Below are 19,064 nucleotides of genomic sequence, written 5' to 3' on the forward strand. Positions count from 1 at the left end.
GGTAGCATCAATACCAATTCTGGAGGACCAGGGGAGGTTTCCCTGAGAGGGTGCCAACTGGCAGAGCAGAAGTGGTGAGAGATGAGTCAGCTTGGGTCCAGGGTGGACAGCAATGCTCTGCTATTACTTTTCCTAGTTGTAATGTGTAAAGATTTGAGGTCTTGAGATCAAGAACTGTCTTTTCTTATCTTTTTTCTCCTGGTTTTTTCATGCCTGAGCTCAGGCAATGTCACTTTTACTACCCTGTAGACCCAAGGGCTGACAAGTCACCATGGACTCTGAAAGTCACATCTGATTAAATTCCCTCTGCGTAGAACAGGGATGAGTGGCAACACATGTCTCTGAGTGCCATCAGATGCTCTCCAAGACTTCTGATTTCCATAATAAGCAAAACTTCTAGACCAGGTTTCACAAACATGATGCCAGAGTCATAATCCCATGAGCATCCTGAACATCTCCCATTGTTCTATGTTCCTTGTTTTGTCTAATCTCAGTTTTGCTATTCTAGAACAGCACTGTCAAGTAGAAATATAATGTGAGCCACCTATGTAATTTAAAATTTTCTAGTAGCCACATTTAAAAGGTAAAAGTAAACAAAATTAGTTTAATAATATACTCTAAACAAAAAATAAAAGAGGAAAAACAATAAAAGAATAAAATATGGTGGAATAAATTTAGCAGAAGGGGAAAACTTATACTCTGAAGAATACGAAAACATTGTTGAAAGAAATTAAAGAAGACCTAAATTAATGGATAGCCAACATTCATGAAATGGAAGACAATATTGTAAAGATAGCAATACAGATGCAACACAGTCTCTATCAATATCCCAACTGATTTCCTTGAAGAAACTCACAAACTGATCTTAAACCTCCTGTGGAAATTCAAGGGACCCAGAGTAGCCAAAACAATCTTGAAAAAGAAGAGCAAAGTTGGAGGACTGACACTTCTTGATTTCAAAACTTAATACAAAGCTGCAATAATCAAGACAGTATGGTACTGACATGAAGATAAGCAATATATCAATGGAACAGAAATGTAATCCAGAAATAAACGCTTGGATTTATGGGAAATTGATTTTTGACAAAAATACTAAGAGAATTCAATGGGGGAATGAGTCTTTTCAACAAACTTGCTCAGACAACTGGATAGCCACATGAAAAAAATGAAGTTGGACCACCACTGCACACCATATACAAAAATTTACTCAAAACGGATTAAAGACTTAAAAAATAAGAGCTAAAACTATAAAACTCTTAGAACATGTAAATCTGTATGGTCTTGGTAGGTGGTGGACATCTGGATATGACGCCAAAAGCATAAGCAACAGAAGAAAATAGTAGATCATCTGGGTTTTTTTTCTTTAAATTTTAAAACTTTTGTTTTTCAAAGGACACTGACAAGAAAGCAAAATGACAGCTCACAGAATAGGGAAAAATTGTAGTCATATATCTAATCTTTGTGTCTAGAATATATAAAGAATAATTATAACTCACTAATAAAAGACAAATAAGCCACTTTAAAGATGGGCAGAGCCTGTGAATAAATATTTTTCCAAAGAAGATATGCAAATGATCACTAAATACATTAACAGAGGCTCAACATCCTTAGCCACTAAAGAAATGCAAATCAGAAACCAAAATGAGATACCACTTCTCACTCAGTAGAGTGGCTATCAACAAAAAGAGAGATAATGAACCCTGGCTGGCATAGCTCAGTGGATTGCATTCAGGCTGTGAACCAAAGTGTCAAAGGTTCAATTCCCAGTAAGGGCACATGCCTGGGTTGCATGCCACAGCCCCCAGCAACTGCAGATTGATGCTTCTCTCTCTCTTTCTCCCTTCCCTCTCTAAAAGTAAATAAATAAAATTTTTCTTTTTTTATTTAATCATTGTTCAAGTACAGTTTTCTCCCTTTTACTCCCATTCCAGCCCACCCACCCAATCCTCCCCACTTCCCTCCCATCACCACCCTCCCCCTTGTTTTTGTCCATGTGTCCTTTATATTTGTTCCTGTAAACCCTTCCCATTCTCCCCTGAAATTCCCTCCCCTCTCCCTTCTGGTCATTGTCAGCCTGTCCTCTACTTCAGTGTCTTTGACTATATTTTGCTTGTTTCTTTGTTTTGTTGTTTAGGTTCCTGTTAAAGGTGAGATCATACGGTATTTGTCTTTCACTGCCTGGCTTATTTCGCCTAGCATAATGCTTTCCAGTTTCATCCAAGCTGTTGCAAAGGGTAGGAGCTCCTTCTTTCTTTCTGCTGCATAGAATTCCATCATGTAAATGTACCATAGTTTTTGATCCATTCATTTACTGATGGGCATCTAGGTTGCTTCCAGCACCTAGCTATTGTAAATTGTGCTGCTATGAACATCGGGGTGCAAAGGTTCTTTTGTATTGGTGTTTTAGTGTTCTTAGGTCCAATAAAAACCAATAGGATATCCAATTGGATATAGTCCAATAAAATCTTTAAAAAAAAAGACAGATAACAAGTGTTGGTGAGGATGGAGAGAAATTGGACCCTTCATACACTCCTTATGCACTCTGGCAGTTTCTCAAATAGTTAAACACAGAATTACCTTATGACCCATGTGATTTAGAATTATGTACTATAAAATGCATGGATCTCAAGTGTCAATGGATAAATCCTAAAAATGAATATGCTCCTGCAACCAACACAACATCAGAACACAGAACATTGCCCTCACTCCAGAGTTTTCTCATGCCCCCTGTCCAGCCAATCTCCACCATGAAATCCTAGAGGTAACTACTATTCTGATTTCTAGCTCTGTAGAATAATTTTTCAAAAACAAAATTGTTTTTGAAACTCATATAAATGGAATAGCCTAGCACTGTAACATTATAAATATTTCTATCTTAATGCACAATTTTATTCCTATTAAATTTAATCATATTGATTTCCATCTTTCCTTACAGCTCATTGGGAGCATTTTCATCTTGATTCCATCACCCATATTTGCTAATTTCCCCAACTTCGTGCCGTCAACAGACTTAAGCATTCTTTCTGTATTTAATCCAACATAAAACAACAACAAAGATGGAGTCCAGCGGTACTTAGGTGGAACCCTCCCTTCCAAGCTTAGGAGATGAGAAGCATTGTGGAGGTGCTGGGCAAAAGAGGCGGGTGGGGGATGGAGGAAGAAAAATCTCCTCGATGGAGAGGACTGAGGTCCATCTGGATTGCATTGAAAGAGGAAGGTGGTGACAGGCAGTCCCAGAAGGGATGTGTGCTGGGGAGAGGCTAAGGGCTGCAGGGGAAAGTCTGAGAGTCACATGCATAGACATAAACACTGAGGGAGAAGGAGGTAGAGAGCTCCTAAGGGGAAGAACTAAGGACCAATTAGTCACCCAAACTTAGAAGGTCATAAAGGTTTCCAAAGTCATCACAGGAGTCCTGAGCTACAGTTACTGTTTGGTCTGGTTTTATGTTTTGTTTTGCTTGTTTTGGTAAGTTCTGAGTGGAGTCTGGCAGCTTACATGGAAAATTATTTTCTTAGATTTAGAACGTACTGAAATTGTTAAAATCATGGAGGGCTCTTAGTCTCTCCCCTCACTCCCCCAACCTCAAAGCAGCAAGCTTTTGGGGAGAGGCTGAGTGCAGGCTGAGGGGTGGGGGGTAGGGGGAGGATGTTTGCAACATGTTGGAGTCAGCTCTGGTAAGGTAAAGCTCACTTTATCAAAATGTTCCTTAAATTTTTACTTTTGGATTCAGTATTATAGGGCTTCTGTTTCTCTGACATGCATGTGGGCTTAGAAGTACAGATAAGCACACGACCTATGACTGAGGAAACCTGAACCACGATGTGCCGTCATTGTCTGTGGGACCCAGAACCTGTGGCAGATCTCATTGACCTTGTCCTCATCTAAACACGGGTGAGAGCGAGTCCAAAATCTGCCTGGGTGTCAGAGCCAGACAGTTGGTGGGCATCCGGAAACTGCATTTGTTTAGAAGCTAAATTTTGATACTGGTTCACAGACTGGTATTTAAAAATCACTAAACTACTGGTAAGGTCTCTTATAGTTCTAATTTTCTATAATATGTGGTAGAGTATCTTACTTGACTCCAAACAAATCTGGTCCTTTCTGGTCCAGGCATTGATTTCATTTATCTGCATGAATTCATATGCATACTGGTCAAACTGGAGAAAGTTTTGTTGTTGTTGGGTTTTATTTGTTTTGTTTTTGTTTTCTTACAGAGGAGCTTTAGAGAAGATGGAGGGATAGAAATAAAGACAATGGGGATGGAGTGTCTGACCATCTAGCATGGCTATGAGTTAATGGTAGACTGACTTTTAACGTCAACTTCTATGATAAGGAAATAAAAAGATTAAAAAGACATGCCAGTGCCCCAGTTGGCACACACTTCAGGGTAAGAAGGTACTGACACCTCATCCGCAGTGGATCAAACTATGTAACCTTAGAGCAGGAGGTCAACAGGGCTCTTAGGTGCCATTGGAGCTGTCACTGAGCTTGTAGAAAAGCCAAATTCTCCAGCTTCCTCCTTTCCCCATTTACTCCTTGCAACCAACAGCTGACAAATGCAGACACATTCCACATAGTCACCTTCCTTAGGCCTGTCTCTTCGGAGCTCCTTTCCCCACGTGGGCCCTTCTCACCTCAGGGATCCTCTCACCGAGTCTAGTGAACCTTATCTTGAATGAGAGCAATTGCTCACAAGTGACAGCACTTACTGTGTATCAGCCACTATGTCAAACACTCTCCGTAGAGTATTTTATTTATTCTTGTGAGGTAGGTAATAGGATTCCCATTTTCACATGGGCAAATTGAAGCTTAGGCATGCACTGGACACCTGATTGGGTGATTCCCCATTCTTGCCTCTTCTCTGAGAACCTGCCACCCTGCCACCAAAATGGGTTGCTACTGGCATGTTAGCACCAAGCACATACCACACTTCCTCAGGCCAGGGTAGGAGCTTAACCCCAGTGCAGTTTCCTTTTACCAGAAATGTACATTTGAATATAGAGGCATATGTCCTCACTGTTAGGCCCTCCGTAAAGATGGGGCTGTAACACCGGCCCCAGGTGTGTAGCCAGGTGTACCGTGAAGGCCGACTGAGAAAGGAGAAAGAATCAGGTGTGCTGGGTAAAAACAGGAGCAGAGAACTTTGTAACTGCAGAGAAGAGGAAGAAAGAGGCCACACCACGGTCCACTGAGACCCTCTCACCAGCTCTCAGGTTTCCTGAGAATCTCTCTTATTCTTCAAATCAAGTACTCTGTTTTGATTAAGATAAATAGAGTGGCTTTTCAATTATTGGTAACCAGAGGGACCTGACTCAGAGAAGTTAAGTAACTTACCTGATGCCACATAGCTCCAGAAGAACGAGACAGGAGCTACAAAGCCCACACAGGTTTGTAACTGACAAATTGCTCAGACGTTGTCTCCCTCCCAGAGGCTGGCAGGGCAGGCAGAGGGCATTCCCTGCCAGATCACACTGTGTCCTTGTCCCTTCTTTCACACCCAACACACTTTCCCAAGGAACCCCCAGCACAGCATCAAATGGGAAAACAAGTTGCTTAATGATGAGACTATCTAGGAAGAGAGAAGGGCAGCACCATTTTGGTGGGCAGGAGTGGGGCATCATGGGGCAAGTTCCTGTCTTTGCCAAGTCTCCTGTCTTTGCCAAGTCTCCGGTCTTTGCAGGGGCAAGTGGAGCCATCTCCTTTCCCTGTGAGACCCAGCTAAGCAGATGGCTAGGGCGAGAAGGGGTGGGGCAGGATGGAATGGGGACAGCTTAGCCTTTGGAATAGGGGCTTGGACCGTGAAGCCTCCAGGCCCACGTTCCTCAAGGGAACTGCACTCAGATTTGCCCCAAATGTGCAGTCAAGCCAGGTGAAGCCTGAAGAAAAGTGGGTCAAAGCTTCTCTGGGCAGAGCCATGAGAATTGTCTGCTCCCTCGGAGCCACTTGAAGTCTGCAGCTCCTGGAGCTCCGTTTATTGACTCTGTTTATTTATCTAATTTGTCAAGTACTGTCTGCAAGCTCGAGCTGGCCTCCTAAGTGCTCAGCTTCTATCCCGCCTTGCAGGCTTCACCAATTTGATTAGCATACTCTGCACTCCATCTTTGCAGTCATTAATGAAAACACTGATGAATACTGGGCATAAGTCAGATCCCTGGGAGGCCTCTCCTCCATTACCACCTCTTCTTGCCTGGCTAACAACCTAGCAGGGATGACTCTTCTTTTCAGACCATTTTTGCCCATTGTTCAAGAGTTTTTGTCCCCTCTTTTCATCCATGCATTTATTCAATGATTCATTAATTGTGATAGGGTGAGGGACTTGCCACAATTCCTGGCAAATGCAAATTCGTGGCAAATGCTTAACAACTGCAAGCTATTCCTACCATGAGGTGCTGTGGGGAAACAAAGATGCACAGGGAAGACTCCAGCCTTCAATGGCTAGAGTAGGAATAAGAATAGCAGCTTCCAACAGACCTGATACCTCTTTTGTGAAGAGGCAGCTAAAGAGACTCTGGCGCTCGCCATGGCCGATGAAAAGCCCAAGGAAGGAGTCAAGACTGAGATCACATTAGTTTGAAGGTGGTGGAGGAGGATGGTTGCGTGGTGCTGTTTCAGATTAAGAGGCACACGCCACGTAGTAAACTCATGAAAGCCTATTGTGAACAACAGGGTCTGTCGATGAGGCAGATCAGATTCCGAATTGATGGGCAGCCAATCAATGAAACAGACACACCTGCACAGTTGGAAATGGAGGATGAAGATACAATTGAGGTGTTCCAGCAGCCAACAGGGGGTCTACTAAAAAGGGAACCTGCTACTTCACTTCAGAACTCCATTCTTCCAGACCAAGAAGACATTCTCAGTTAGAAAACTGCAACTCGGTTCCATCACATCTTGAATACTACAATATAGTGTCCTCTATTTTTTCATTTTCCCTTTCCCTATTCCTTTATTGTATGTAAAGTAACTGATGTATGTGCACAAGCGTTTGCATTTTTTAACTAAATGGCCAATGGTATATTTTGATTGACATCACATGGAGATAGGATGGGGAAAATACTGGTTCTCTGAAGATACCCCCTTCTCCATCAGTGGCATGCTCATTCAGCTCTTATTTTTATATTCCAGTAAGTTATTTTGCTCTTGCTGTTTAAGAAAAAAGAGAACAACACAAAAAATTATTGCATACCTTGCTTGATTGGAGAATTTTGAGGTTTTTTATTTATCATTGTAAGACAAAGACAACTTTATAACTTTTTGTACATAGCTGTTACATGTAGAGCAATCTGTCTTTAAGTAGGGATAAATTACTCTAAAGAAATGAATCCGCCCTGGCTGGCATAGCTCAGTGGATTGAGCACGGGCTGCGAACCAAAGCATCACAGGTTCGATTCCCAGTCAGGACACATGCCTGGGCTGCAGGCCACAACCCCCAGCAACCACACATTGATGTTTCTCTCTCTCTCTCTCTCTCTCTCTCTCTCCCTCCCTTCCCTCTCTAAAAATAAAGTAAACAAAATCTTAAAAAAAAAAAAGAAATGAATCCTAGGTAGTATTCCCTTCAAGTCAAGCATCTGGTTGTTTAAACAAAGTTCTTGATTAAAATGAAAAAAAAAATAGCAGCTTCTACTTGCCTGTGCTGGGCTAAGTATTAAGCAGATACTGTCCAGCAGGTGCTGAAGATTATACACCGTAGGGAGGTAACTGTTGGTAATGATTAAGAGTAAGAATTCTGGGAGCTCCTGCCAGGATGGAGGTGTAGATATGCTTTACTTCCTCACACAACCCATAAGAAGGATAACAACCAATTTAAAAACAAAAACAACCAGAACTGCCAGAAAATCAAACTATATGGAAGTTTGACAACCAAGGAGTTAAAGAAGAAACATTCATGCAGACCAGTGAGCCAAAACAAAGAAATACGACCTAAATGAAAGAACAAATCAAACTCCAGAAAAAGAGCTAAGCAAGGAGATAGCCAACTTACTGGATGCAGAGTTCAAAACACTGATAATCAGGGTACTCACAGAAATGGGTGAGTCTGATCACAAAATAAGGAGGAAATGAAGGCTACCCAAAGTGAAATAAAGCAAAATATTCAGGGAACCAATAGTGAAGGGAAGGAAACTGGCATTCAAATCAACAACTTGGAACAAAAGGAAGAAATAAACATCCAACTGTAACAGAATGAAGAAACAAAAATTCAAAGAAATGAGGAGAGGCTGAGAAACCTCTGGGACAGCTTTAAATGTTTCAACATCCAAATCATAGGGGTGCCAGAAGGAGAAGAGGAAGAGCAAGAAACTGAAAACTTATTTGAAAAAGTAATGAAGGAAAACGTCCCTAATCTGGCAAAGGAACTAGACATGCAAGTCCAGGACACGCAGAGGGTCCCAAAGAAGTTGGGTCCAAGAAGAAACACAGCAAGGCACATCATAATTAAATTACCCAGGATTAAAGATAAGGAGAGAATCTTAAAAGCAGCAAGAAGAAAGGAGAGAATTATCTACAAAGGAGTGTCCATAAGACTTTCAGCTGATTTCTCAAAAAAAATCTTACAGGCAAGAAGGGGCTGGAAAGAAGTATTCAAGGTCAAGAAAGGCAGGGACCTACATCCAAGATTACTCTATCCAGCAAAGCTATCATTTAGAATGGAAGGGCAGATAAAGTGCTTCTCAGGTAAGGTCAAGTAAAAGGGGTTCATCATCACCAAGTCCTTATTATATGAAATGTTAAAGGGACTTATCTAAGGAAAAGAAGATCAAAACTATGAACAATAAAATGACAACAAACTCACATCTATCAACAACTGAACCTAAAAAATAAAAACTAAAACTAGGCAAACAACTAGAACAGGAATAGAATCACAGAAGTGGAGACCTCATGGAGATCGATGGGGAGGGGAAGGGGGAGAATGGGGGGAAAGTGTACAGGGAATAAGAAGCATAAAGGGTTGATACAAAATAGACAGGGGGAGGTTAAGAATAGTATGGGAAATGGAGGAGCCAAAGAACTTACATGTATGACCCATGGACATGAACTAAGGGTGGAGGGGAGTACTGGAGGGAGGGAGTGCAGGGCAGTGGGGAAAAAAGGGGAGAAAAAATGGGACAAATGTAATAGCATAATCAATAAAATATATTTTAAAAAGTAAGAATTCTGAAGTTTTTATGCTGGCTTTTCCACTTACTGGCTTAAACTTCTTTGCATTATAATCTCCCTTTGTAAACTTACCTTCTGGAGTTGTTATAAGGTTTTAATTTATTATGGTAAATAAGATGATAATAAAGAAGAGGTAGTTGGAGCATTGCTTAGCACATAATAGGCATTCAGTAAATGCAGTAGTATTCAGTAGCAGTAAATACTACTACTACTACTACTACTCTTCAGTAGCAGTAAATACTACCTATTACTATTACTTCATGCAACACAACATGACCTGAAGCATTATTATCTGTGTTTGTTTTATCAGCAAGAAAGCTGAGGTTTAACAGGACACGTCATTTGCCCAAAGTACTTCAGCCAATAATGGAACTAGAGTCCAAGCCCATGTCTGTTTGATGGCAAATCTCAGTTTTTATTATTATGACCTAGAAAGGAAAAAAAAGAACATGCATAAGTAACTATTTTACAAGATAGAAATGCAAATGAGACTGTAAAGTGCATACTATTTTCATGACAGAGTAGATTCTCAGTAAATACTACCAAATGATGATGATGGTGATGACAAAATTGTAGGCATCGTACTGAAGTTTTAGAAAAAAGCATTTTAGGGTATCAGAGGAAAGGGAGATCATTTCTGAATAGAGGAATAGTTGGAGACTTCCATGGAGAAGGTGCAGTTTGAGTAGGCCTTAGCAGCTGAGTGTGAGTTGGACTCAGTGAGAAGACTGTGAACCCTGAGAGGAAATACATCTGTCAAAGTGAACTTTTCGTAACAAACTGGGCCCAAATTTGTAACCAGGATCTAGTGGCCATTGCTGACAGAGGCTTCTCACACACTCTGCATTCCAGGAAAAGCCACAGACTGAGCTTTCAACCTCCTGTTGTATGCTCCTGCCATCTGAGCCAACCATTATAAGGCAGTTTCTGATTTGTCATTTGACCAGCAGACTGATACCTGCCCTGTCCGATCAGAAGTACACAATTTTATCCTTACTGCATCTAGACTGACCAGTCAGAACTGCTCTATAACGACTAGTTAGAACACACAATACTGACCAATCAGAACTGCACAATTCAGACCAATCTGAACTGTACAAATTTGGAAACCTCATTTGCATAAAATTGAACCAATCAGGAACCTGGGTGGAACTTTTGCTATAAAAGGTGGCCTCCCTGTTGTCTTGGTGAAATGCATTTTTTGTTGCCTTTGGAGACTGTGTTTCCCCAGTTTGCAAACTGCTCACCTGGATAAAGTTTCTCCTTTTTCCATATCGCTTTGGGAATTTTTGTCAACAAAAGAAGGCTCTCCTTATAGAGAAAATTGCATAAGCCAAGGCATGAAGATGTGAATGTTTAGCGTGTGTTTAAAATAAAAAAAACAAACAAAAAAAACAACAAGATACTCCATTTAGGTAATATGTAGTATATTGAAGGAAATAGTTGGGAAGGAACTAGAAAGTGTTGGTTCATGAGCTCTTGACCAAAACACTGACCAAAGTAGAAAGATTTCCCATGCTCCAAAAGTCTCCTAAACACACTGGGGAAAGAGCCATTATAAGGGTTTGGGGATGAGGAAGGGGATTTCCTTAATATTCAAGCAAGAATAATTTCCACAACTGTGCAACAGGGCTCAAGTTTGAGGTGGAAGGCAACACAGGGCTGACATTCAGCCAATACATGAGCGCAAACCTGAGCTGTTAAAATACTGACGTGTTTTGAACCTCAGGGACATGATGCTGAGTGAAACAAGCCAGTCACAAAAGGACAACAGTTGCATGCTTCCACTCACATAAAGTATCCAGAGTAGTCAAAATCGTAGACGCAAAAAGTAGGAAGGCTGTTGCCAGGGGCTGAGGGGAGAAAGAAGGGAAACTTAGTGTTTAGTGGGTACAGACTTTCAGTTTTGCAAGATGGAAAAGTTCTAGAGACCTGTTGCCCAACAGTGTAAATATACTTAACACTACTGAAACAAGCTCTTAAAAATGATTAAGGGGGTCAATTTAATGTTGTGTGTTTTTTACAATAAAGTAAAGAAAAAGTGAATCCCTGTTCCCCTCCAATATATTAAAGTGCTTTCCATCCACCTGGTCAATGGCTGTGCCCTGAGCCACCCAAGTCCCCTTGTTGTCAGGGCCCTGGACCTCCTTGGCATCCTGCTATAAAAGCATTAATGCCTGGCACTATTTTGAACATCACCCCTGGGGCTAAGGGACTTGCTGGAAGATGAGTTTGCACAGCATTTTTCTGAAGATGGAAAAACACAACAATTGTATGTGTCAATGAATGGGGGAGGCGGGCAGAGCGGCTGCTGAAGAATGTTGAAACAGCAAACAGACCCAACCACTGCACTCTGGCCTCAGCTATTTCTCAGGCAAGATCCTTCAGAGGAGACAACGCATTGCCTGGAACTCTCTTCCTGCTGAGTCACTGGGGGGCAGCCCTGCCCAGCCAGCAGCCTGTTAACGTGGGAACCTGGAGGTACAGACCTGGAGACGGTCCCTTTCTGAGCCCAGGGAGACCGTAAGAGTCCCTGTCAGGACACCGGGCACTGCCACCAGGCCAGGCACACACCTGACTGCCTACCCAGTGGACACCTGGTTTTCCCGTTGCTCCTAGCATCAGATACCCTGATCCCTCCATTAGCTTGGCAATGCTGTGGAAAGTGCCAGGAAAAAACAATCCTAATGGGGTGGCTCTTGGCAGCTTTGGCTCAGTCATTTCTCTTCCTAATGAACCAGCGGAGCGCTGGATCTATGGGTACCGGATCGCTCCTGCCCAGCTCCCAATTCATCATCTGTGAGACGGCACAGCTCCCTCCGCGGTGACAGGAGGGAACAGGAGGCAATGCTTGGGGCCTGCTGTCCCTGCGGCTGCAGCCTTCTCCTCCTGCCCCAAGGACTGGTCCTGCTCAGCCCTGCATTTCAATCTGATTACTCCCACTCCTCACAGTCACCTCCCTCCTACCTGCAGCCCTTCATAAAAGACAGCCAAGAATGGGGAGGAAGGGATCCTGAGGCAGGGTCCACGATTAGGCTGGTGAGGTCCACGGGCAACTGCAGAGGTCCAGTGTGAGCAGCGCTCTAGGAGGAACAGAGGCCCACGCTCCGTGTGCCAGGTGCTGCTCCTCACTTGGGAAGACAGGACAACCCTTGAGCCAGGGAGCAGTAGGAAGGAGGTGTCGGACTCTACCATCTGCCCTCTTGCTTGGTGAGATAGTGATTCTCTAATAAAAGTCAGGGCCTGCCGTCCCTCCCACGTGGGGAAAACTTAGAAGACATCTGAGAGACCTTAACTCTTTCACCCTCGGTGTGGCTGCTGGCAGAGGCTTTTCCAAGGGGTCTCTCCTGGGAAGGAAAAGGGACCCCATGAATGGCCCTGAGAGCCTGAAGAGGGGAGAAGGGGTGAAGGAAATGTGGGGGATGGGTTGTGACGATTTAAATGGCCTTGGTTGGCATGTCAGCCCTCCACATGCAGTGAGCGGGTCCCACCAACCCATCCTCAGTATGTTCCTAGGGACGCATACGTGTTGTTCATCTTGGCCGTCCAAACCTCCCCTGCAACAGCAAGTGCTCTCTGTCCTCCCACCTGCCCTGGCCTGATGCTCACCCAGGGTCCAGGGAGTGCAAGAGTGATGTCATCCCTTCTGCATGGAAACCACCTTCCATTCTCTGCCTCAACTCCTCCTCTCTACAGCGGCTCCTCCTCTCTGCAGCGGCTCCCAAGCCTCAAGCTGACTCGGGTTGATTTGGGAACTTGTTTTAGCCCTTCCTGGGCATCGCCAACATTGGCCTGGCCACCCTTGTAGCCTGGTCAGCCCATGATGGCTCTTCAGTCAGCTTGCCATGGCTGAAAGGGGCCCTGTCCTACATGCAGAGGAACTCTTAGCTACACTCCACCGATTCCTACTTCCATGGATAACAACACCTAATTTCTATAAAACTTCTCAAGTGTCAGGCACTGTCCAAAGTGTTTACACACATTAGTCATTTAATCCTCACAATTCCACGAGGTCTACACTATTGTCAGCCCCGGCTGACAGACTGAGGGAACTGGAGCATAAACAGCGGGTGACATACCCGAAGCTGCATGTAAGGAACAGAGCCCAGATTCCACCCCATGCTATTAACCTCCAGAGCGCAGGCCTTTCCCAGAACGTCATGCCATGGGGCCACCCGAGGGACACAGGACTGATACCCGGTCCTGTCCTCAGCACAGGCGGTGATGGGTGGGGAAGCGCACTTGGAGGGGGCAGGTACCTGAAAGATGGAGAGGAAAGAATGCAGAGAGGGGACTGGAGCCAAAGGCCACAGAGGACCTGGGACTCGCTCTCCCAGTTCTCCAGGAGCTGGTTCTCATGAAGTGTGCTGTGTGGGTGGGAGTGAGGAGGGGGGGGAACTAAGGAAGTGGAAAGAGAGTAAGTGAGCAGAGGGCACCTGGAGTCAAGGAATGCACGCGGCTGGGACCGAGAGAAGTGGTGAGGTAGATGCGCACATCAAGGAAGCACAATAGGAGGGGAGGAGGGTGGGGAAGCAGAACCCGGGGAGGTGGGGACCCCAGGTCCGGATGGCTGACTCAGGGCCCACCCAGGCAGTCGCCAGCTTTGATTCTAAGGCCTGAAAGCAATCATTTCATCACTGCTAGCTGCCTCTTGGCCAAGTTTTTCCAAAGGCATGAGATGCCGGTGGCCTCTCCACAGGGTGCCCCAGGTTCTGGGAAGAGGGGGCCAGGGAGGCCAAAAGGGAGACCAGGCACTACCTACTGCTTCTGCTGGCAGGGTCAGTCGGAGCATGCCCGGTGGTGCTGGCCCTGAAGCAGTCCACAGGCGGCCAGGATAGGCACAGGCCAGGGGCGAGGAGAGGGAGGGCCACCGCAGGGCCCTCAGGAGGCATTGTCAACAGGCCAGTGTCCTTTGGAATCACTCCAGATAAAACAGCAGCAGTGAGACAAAGGATTTCCTTCCTCCTCTGGCATGTCATAAATTCCCTCAGGGCACTCCCAGGAGCCATGGGTCTGTCTTTATGAAAATCCTAGTCCAAGTTTTTAATCCACCCTGCAAACAGGAAATGGAGAAGGAACCAAGTTGGAAAAGCTGTGTCAGAGTCTGTCACTGTTGCTGTGGTCTTCCAAGCAGGATGGACAATGTTACTGAGCAGAGCAGGGTCAAGGCCGTAGCCCTGTGAGGTCCTCCCACTGTCTGAGGGCCCATCGAGCTGGGAGAGACCTCAGCACTCATCACACCAGCAGCACGTGGGGCCCAGGGAGAGGAAGGGATTGCCCACGATCACACGGTAAGTGACTGGCAGAGGGGGTGTCAGAACTGAGGTCTCCCAGGGATTAAACCATCCATCTCACTGCTGGACACGCCACACTCACTCCTGAGGACAGGACACGCTTCCAAAATGCCAGGCTTCAGTGGGAGGGATGGGCTCCCACGAGAGAAGGGGCCAACAGACCACAAGGGCCTTGTGCTGTGTGACCCGGAGAGGCCCTGGCAGAGCTGTGGCTGCAGTCGCTGTGCGCTGCACTGTGGGGGTTCAGAGTGCCGGCTCTGGGCTCAGACAAATACAGGCTTGAATTTTGTGTGACCCCGGATGGGTGACTCAGCATCTCTAAGCCTCGGGTTCCTTTTCTGTAAAATGAAGATAAAAAGAATATCTCATAGGATTTGGGAGAGGATTTTAAAAAATAAAATCCAGGTAAGGCCCTTAGAACATTTGAGGACTGGCACTGAATAAGAACTTGATCTGTGTTGGCCCTCATTTTTATCTACAGCAGTTGTCTGCTCTAATTCCTTTTGAGAGAGGGAGGACAGAGGCTCAGAGAGGTGCGTTACTTGCTCAGATTCATGTATCCATTCAGATGCCTTGACCTCGTGCCCAGAGCCGGGCACACTGCTCTCGACGTGGGGACACCTCAGTGAGCAGAGACAACAACAGCCCCTGCCCTGGTGGCACCTACACTGCATTTGGGGAAGACAGGTAATGAACAAAATACATGAGTTGTATGACAATAGCTAGAGCAGCGATTTTCAACCTTGTCCACCTCATGGCTCACATAAATTTATTAGTAAAATATTGCGGCACTCCAAAAAATAGATTTTTTGCCAATCTGACAAAAAAAGTAGGTATTCTTTTAATTCATTCACACCGGGTGGCTGTTGTCATGTTGGCTGTTGTCATTGTGTTTATGTGACAGTCTGAGGAAGCAGAGGTCAGTGCCTCTGACTAAGTGGCCAGGTCACGCATGTTTTAAAAATCCTTGCAGCATCCCAGTTGAAAATCGCCGGGCTGGAGCGTGATGGGAGCTCCGGAGAAACAAAGCAAGGAAGAAGATGGTGCAAGGGTGAGGAGGACTGCGAAGTGGAGGGGGCCCTGGAAGGCTTGAAGAAGGAAGGGGTGCAGGCATGTGGGAGGAGAACATTCCAGAGGAAGGGAAGCACCGGTGCGAGGCCCTGGGCTGGGCTCCAGGTACGAGAGACGACCGGGATGCTGTAAATCATGGCAGTGCTGGAACGGGCATTTGAACACAGAACTGATTCCCAAACCCACACACACACACACACACACACACACACACACACACACACCCCCTTGCTGGGCCCCAGACACAGGTTCTCTAGATGATTGGCTGGTGTGATGGGCAGGGAGGGGCAGGGGTGTTAATTCCTTTCTTCCCACAGAGGGTTTTGTGAGGTTCAAAGCCAACTACCAGGAAAGGGGTGAAGAATGCCTTTTCTGAATAAATATCTCTGTCTTCAGAACCAAAACTCAGAATATGAATTTTAGTAAGCACCTGAACTTAAAAAGAGGGTAGGACAGGATACCTGAAATCAAGGCATCGCAGACATGCGGGACGCGGTCACCTGAAACAAGCGCATAGGCTTCCATCCTGAAGATTCACAGGCCCTTCACCTTCATCCGCCTGTGCAACTCCTTCACTGACCTGGGGGGAGGGGAAACTGGGACCCTAAAATCCTCTGTTTGCTGCAGCAGCAGCAAGGTCCCCAAGGGCACAGTGCAGGGTCCGGGGGCCCAGAAGCCTGGAGATCTGGTCCTGACTTCTGGTCATTCTCGGGAACCACTGAGGACCTTCATCTGCTTCCCAGCCCCATCTCCCCACCTCTGAGGGCACTGCCAGGAAGGATCAAAGAGAACCTCTTGAGAGGGCCTGCTCCCGTTCCAGATAATCGCCAGGTAAATACAGAGCGTCTCCATGATGTAATGGGCCTGTGCTGGCAGAGCAGAGGAAATTGCTCACTTTGGGGAGGGGCAGGAGCTCTTCCAGGCCATTAGGGTTCACTGAGGGAGTTGCCTCTGCCGAGGTGAAATGGTTCCCTCGTGACTTGAAAAGTGAACTATCCTCTACTATTTCATAAAGCACTCCAGTTACCTGGGCTATGACATTGCTCTTCTCCATCCATGAAACCTCTGCAGCAGAGTCCCCAGACTTCTGGCGAAGAGACTGGGAAAACGGCAGGTATTCCAGAGAGAATGGCAATTCATGTTGAAGGTGGGGTGGGCGGAGAAGAGACGGTTCCATAGCCACCTGGGGGCCTCCGGGTTATACCAGAGGGCACCTGGGGCCCAGGTTCCAGTCCTGGTCATTTCCTGACACCACCCACCAGCTGAGTGACCTTGAGCAACTCAGTTCATGACTTGGGCTCTCAGATTTCTCGTATATACAATGGAAAGGTTCTTGTAAAGTTTATATACAGCTCTAAAATTCTGTGATTTTAAGCAGAAGAGATTTGCTCTGGGGCATTTGGAAGGATTGGGATGGCTCACAATTGAGCTGAATGATCCACCCTTGTTTTAGGCCCAGAAGCCCCTTCCACTGGACACTGTTGCTGCAGGCCAGACTCAGGCCTGGATGGGGATTTTCACACAGGGAGCACCCCCCCCCCAAAAAAATTAAGGGGGGATGGCAGGGGCTGGTTATTTTCACTTGGAGCTTGGAGGCCCAGAAGAAAAACACACAAACAGGGTGAGGGACACACAAACACTCAGCCCCTGAATTTTAATATCAGAAGATCACTCTCATAAGCTGCATCAACAACTCGGTATCCCAGTTGGTGCCAACTAAGCCCTCCTAAGCCCTCTCGCTTAATTACATGCCTAGAGCACTGTAATTTAAAATCCTGGCAACCATGTTCTATGCAATTAAAAACAAACTAACAAACAGGCCTTCCTTGAGCCCCTAATATTTTATTAGAGTTGGGCCCTGCTGTTCTCCCACTCCCCTGGTAACACGTAATGCTCTTCGCCACACAGCCTCAGTCCCCTGTTCCCTAACGCCTGCTGATCCCTCTTCAACCCCAGTCAGGAGGCCCAAGGTCAGGTTCCAGTCAAACCAACAGTTTTACTCATCCCCGGCCTGATTTCCAGGTCACTGTGCTTCCATTTTGCCCAGCTGGGGACGCTGAGTGGATTTTGCTTCATTAGGGTCTTTGAAAATTAAGACTTTAGCATTGAGCCTCAATTAGCCTTCACTCGTTAATCAGCTCTGTATTTTCTGCCTTTCTAGGTTTATGAGCAGAAATTGGGGCCCAAGAGACACTGTCAGCCAGAATCCCCAGTTACTCATTTCTATACCTCATCTCAGACAAACATTAGCCCCAACACATGTTCTTCTGAGAGCTACGCTGGATGGCAGCTACGTGATGGGGCTTAAAGTTGACCCACGCCACCCCCTCCTCCCAGCAAATGCTACCCCTAGACCAGGGAGCAAAGGGGGCACCATCAGATATGCTTAGGGATGGAATCTCCACATCAAATCACTTAGCAAGACCTGGGTGTTCAAATTCAAACAAGGGTGACCATTTATCTCCTCTTCGCCCCAGTCCCGGCCAACATCACGTCCTGGGTGTCGGGCAGACGCCTGCCTCCTTTGACGGCGATGACTTTCTCTACGACTCCCGTCAAACCTTTCTCCTCTCCACAGCCGGAATGATCTTTTCAAAATTCAAAGTCAATCACGTCACCCATGATGAAAATCAATAATTTCTTTCAGTTTAGAAGATCCAAACTCCTTCCTGTGGCCTCAAGGACCCCCAGGGCAATTCTGTTCTCTCTGGCCATCCATCATCTCACCTTTCAGGACTCAGCCTAAATATGTGGTTCTCGACTGGGAGCAATTTTGGCCCCCAAGGGACATTTGACAATATCTGGAGATGTAGTTGGTTGTCATGGGGGGGAGGTGGAGGGTGCTACTTGCATCTAGGGGGCAGAGGCCAGGGATGCTGCTGGACATTGGACAGTGTGCAGAACAGTCCCCACAACAAAAGAATTGCCTGACCCAAAATGTCAATAGCGCCAAAGTTGACGAATCTTGGCTTAATTCGTTTCCTCAGAAACGTCTTCCCTGAGCATCTTTATCAAAAGTTGGTTCCCAGGTCCCTCATCCTTCACCTTGCTAACCAGTCTGTAAATGTGTTTTTGTTCTTTTTCACACACTTGCATGTTCCACCAGGTCGGAGACCAAGTATGTCTTCTTCAGCTTTGTTGCTTTAGCACCTGTCACTTAGTAGGTGATCAATACATATTCGTGGACCATGTGATCTCACTCATATGTGGAATCTAGTGAACAAACTGAACTAACAAGGAAAATGGGGCAGACTCATGGAGGGAGAGCAGTCTGACAGCCAGTGGGAGGGGCAGGTTAGGGGGTGGAGGGATTGAGCAAAAAAGAAAAAGGACTCATGGACATGGACAACAGTGTGGTGATTGCTGGGGGGAGGGAGGTATAAGGGGACTAAAAGGTAATGTAAAAAATATAATAAAAATGTTGTAATGAAAAATAAATAAATATTCATGGAAACAAGAAGAGCAGGAGGTAAGGGAAGTAGGGAAGGAGGAAGGGCCATCAAGGGCAAACGGCATCCCTGCCCACTCTTTTGAGCCTC

General features: G+C 45.7%; 1 protein-coding gene across 1 annotated transcript; it reads left to right on the plus strand.

Moving 5' to 3' along the window:
* The first annotated feature begins 6,521 nt into the window (after window positions 1-6,521).
* Window positions 6,522-18,762, plus strand: LOC123807901. The gene is given in 6 exon segments (XM_045821955.1): window positions 6,522-6,558; window positions 6,561-6,860; window positions 14,317-14,451; window positions 15,428-15,630; window positions 16,153-16,356; window positions 17,687-18,762. Coding segments are annotated over 6 exon segments (1,026 nt in total). The 3' UTR covers window positions 17,834-18,762.
* The last annotated feature ends 302 nt before the right edge of the window (window positions 18,763-19,064 follow it).

The sequence above is a fragment of the Phyllostomus hastatus genome, unplaced genomic scaffold (genome assembly GCF_019186645.2).
Source record: "Phyllostomus hastatus isolate PE091 unplaced genomic scaffold, TTU_PhHast_1.1 phas_scaffold_501, whole genome shotgun sequence".
NCBI classification, from domain to species: domain Eukaryota; kingdom Metazoa; phylum Chordata; class Mammalia; order Chiroptera; family Phyllostomidae; genus Phyllostomus; species Phyllostomus hastatus.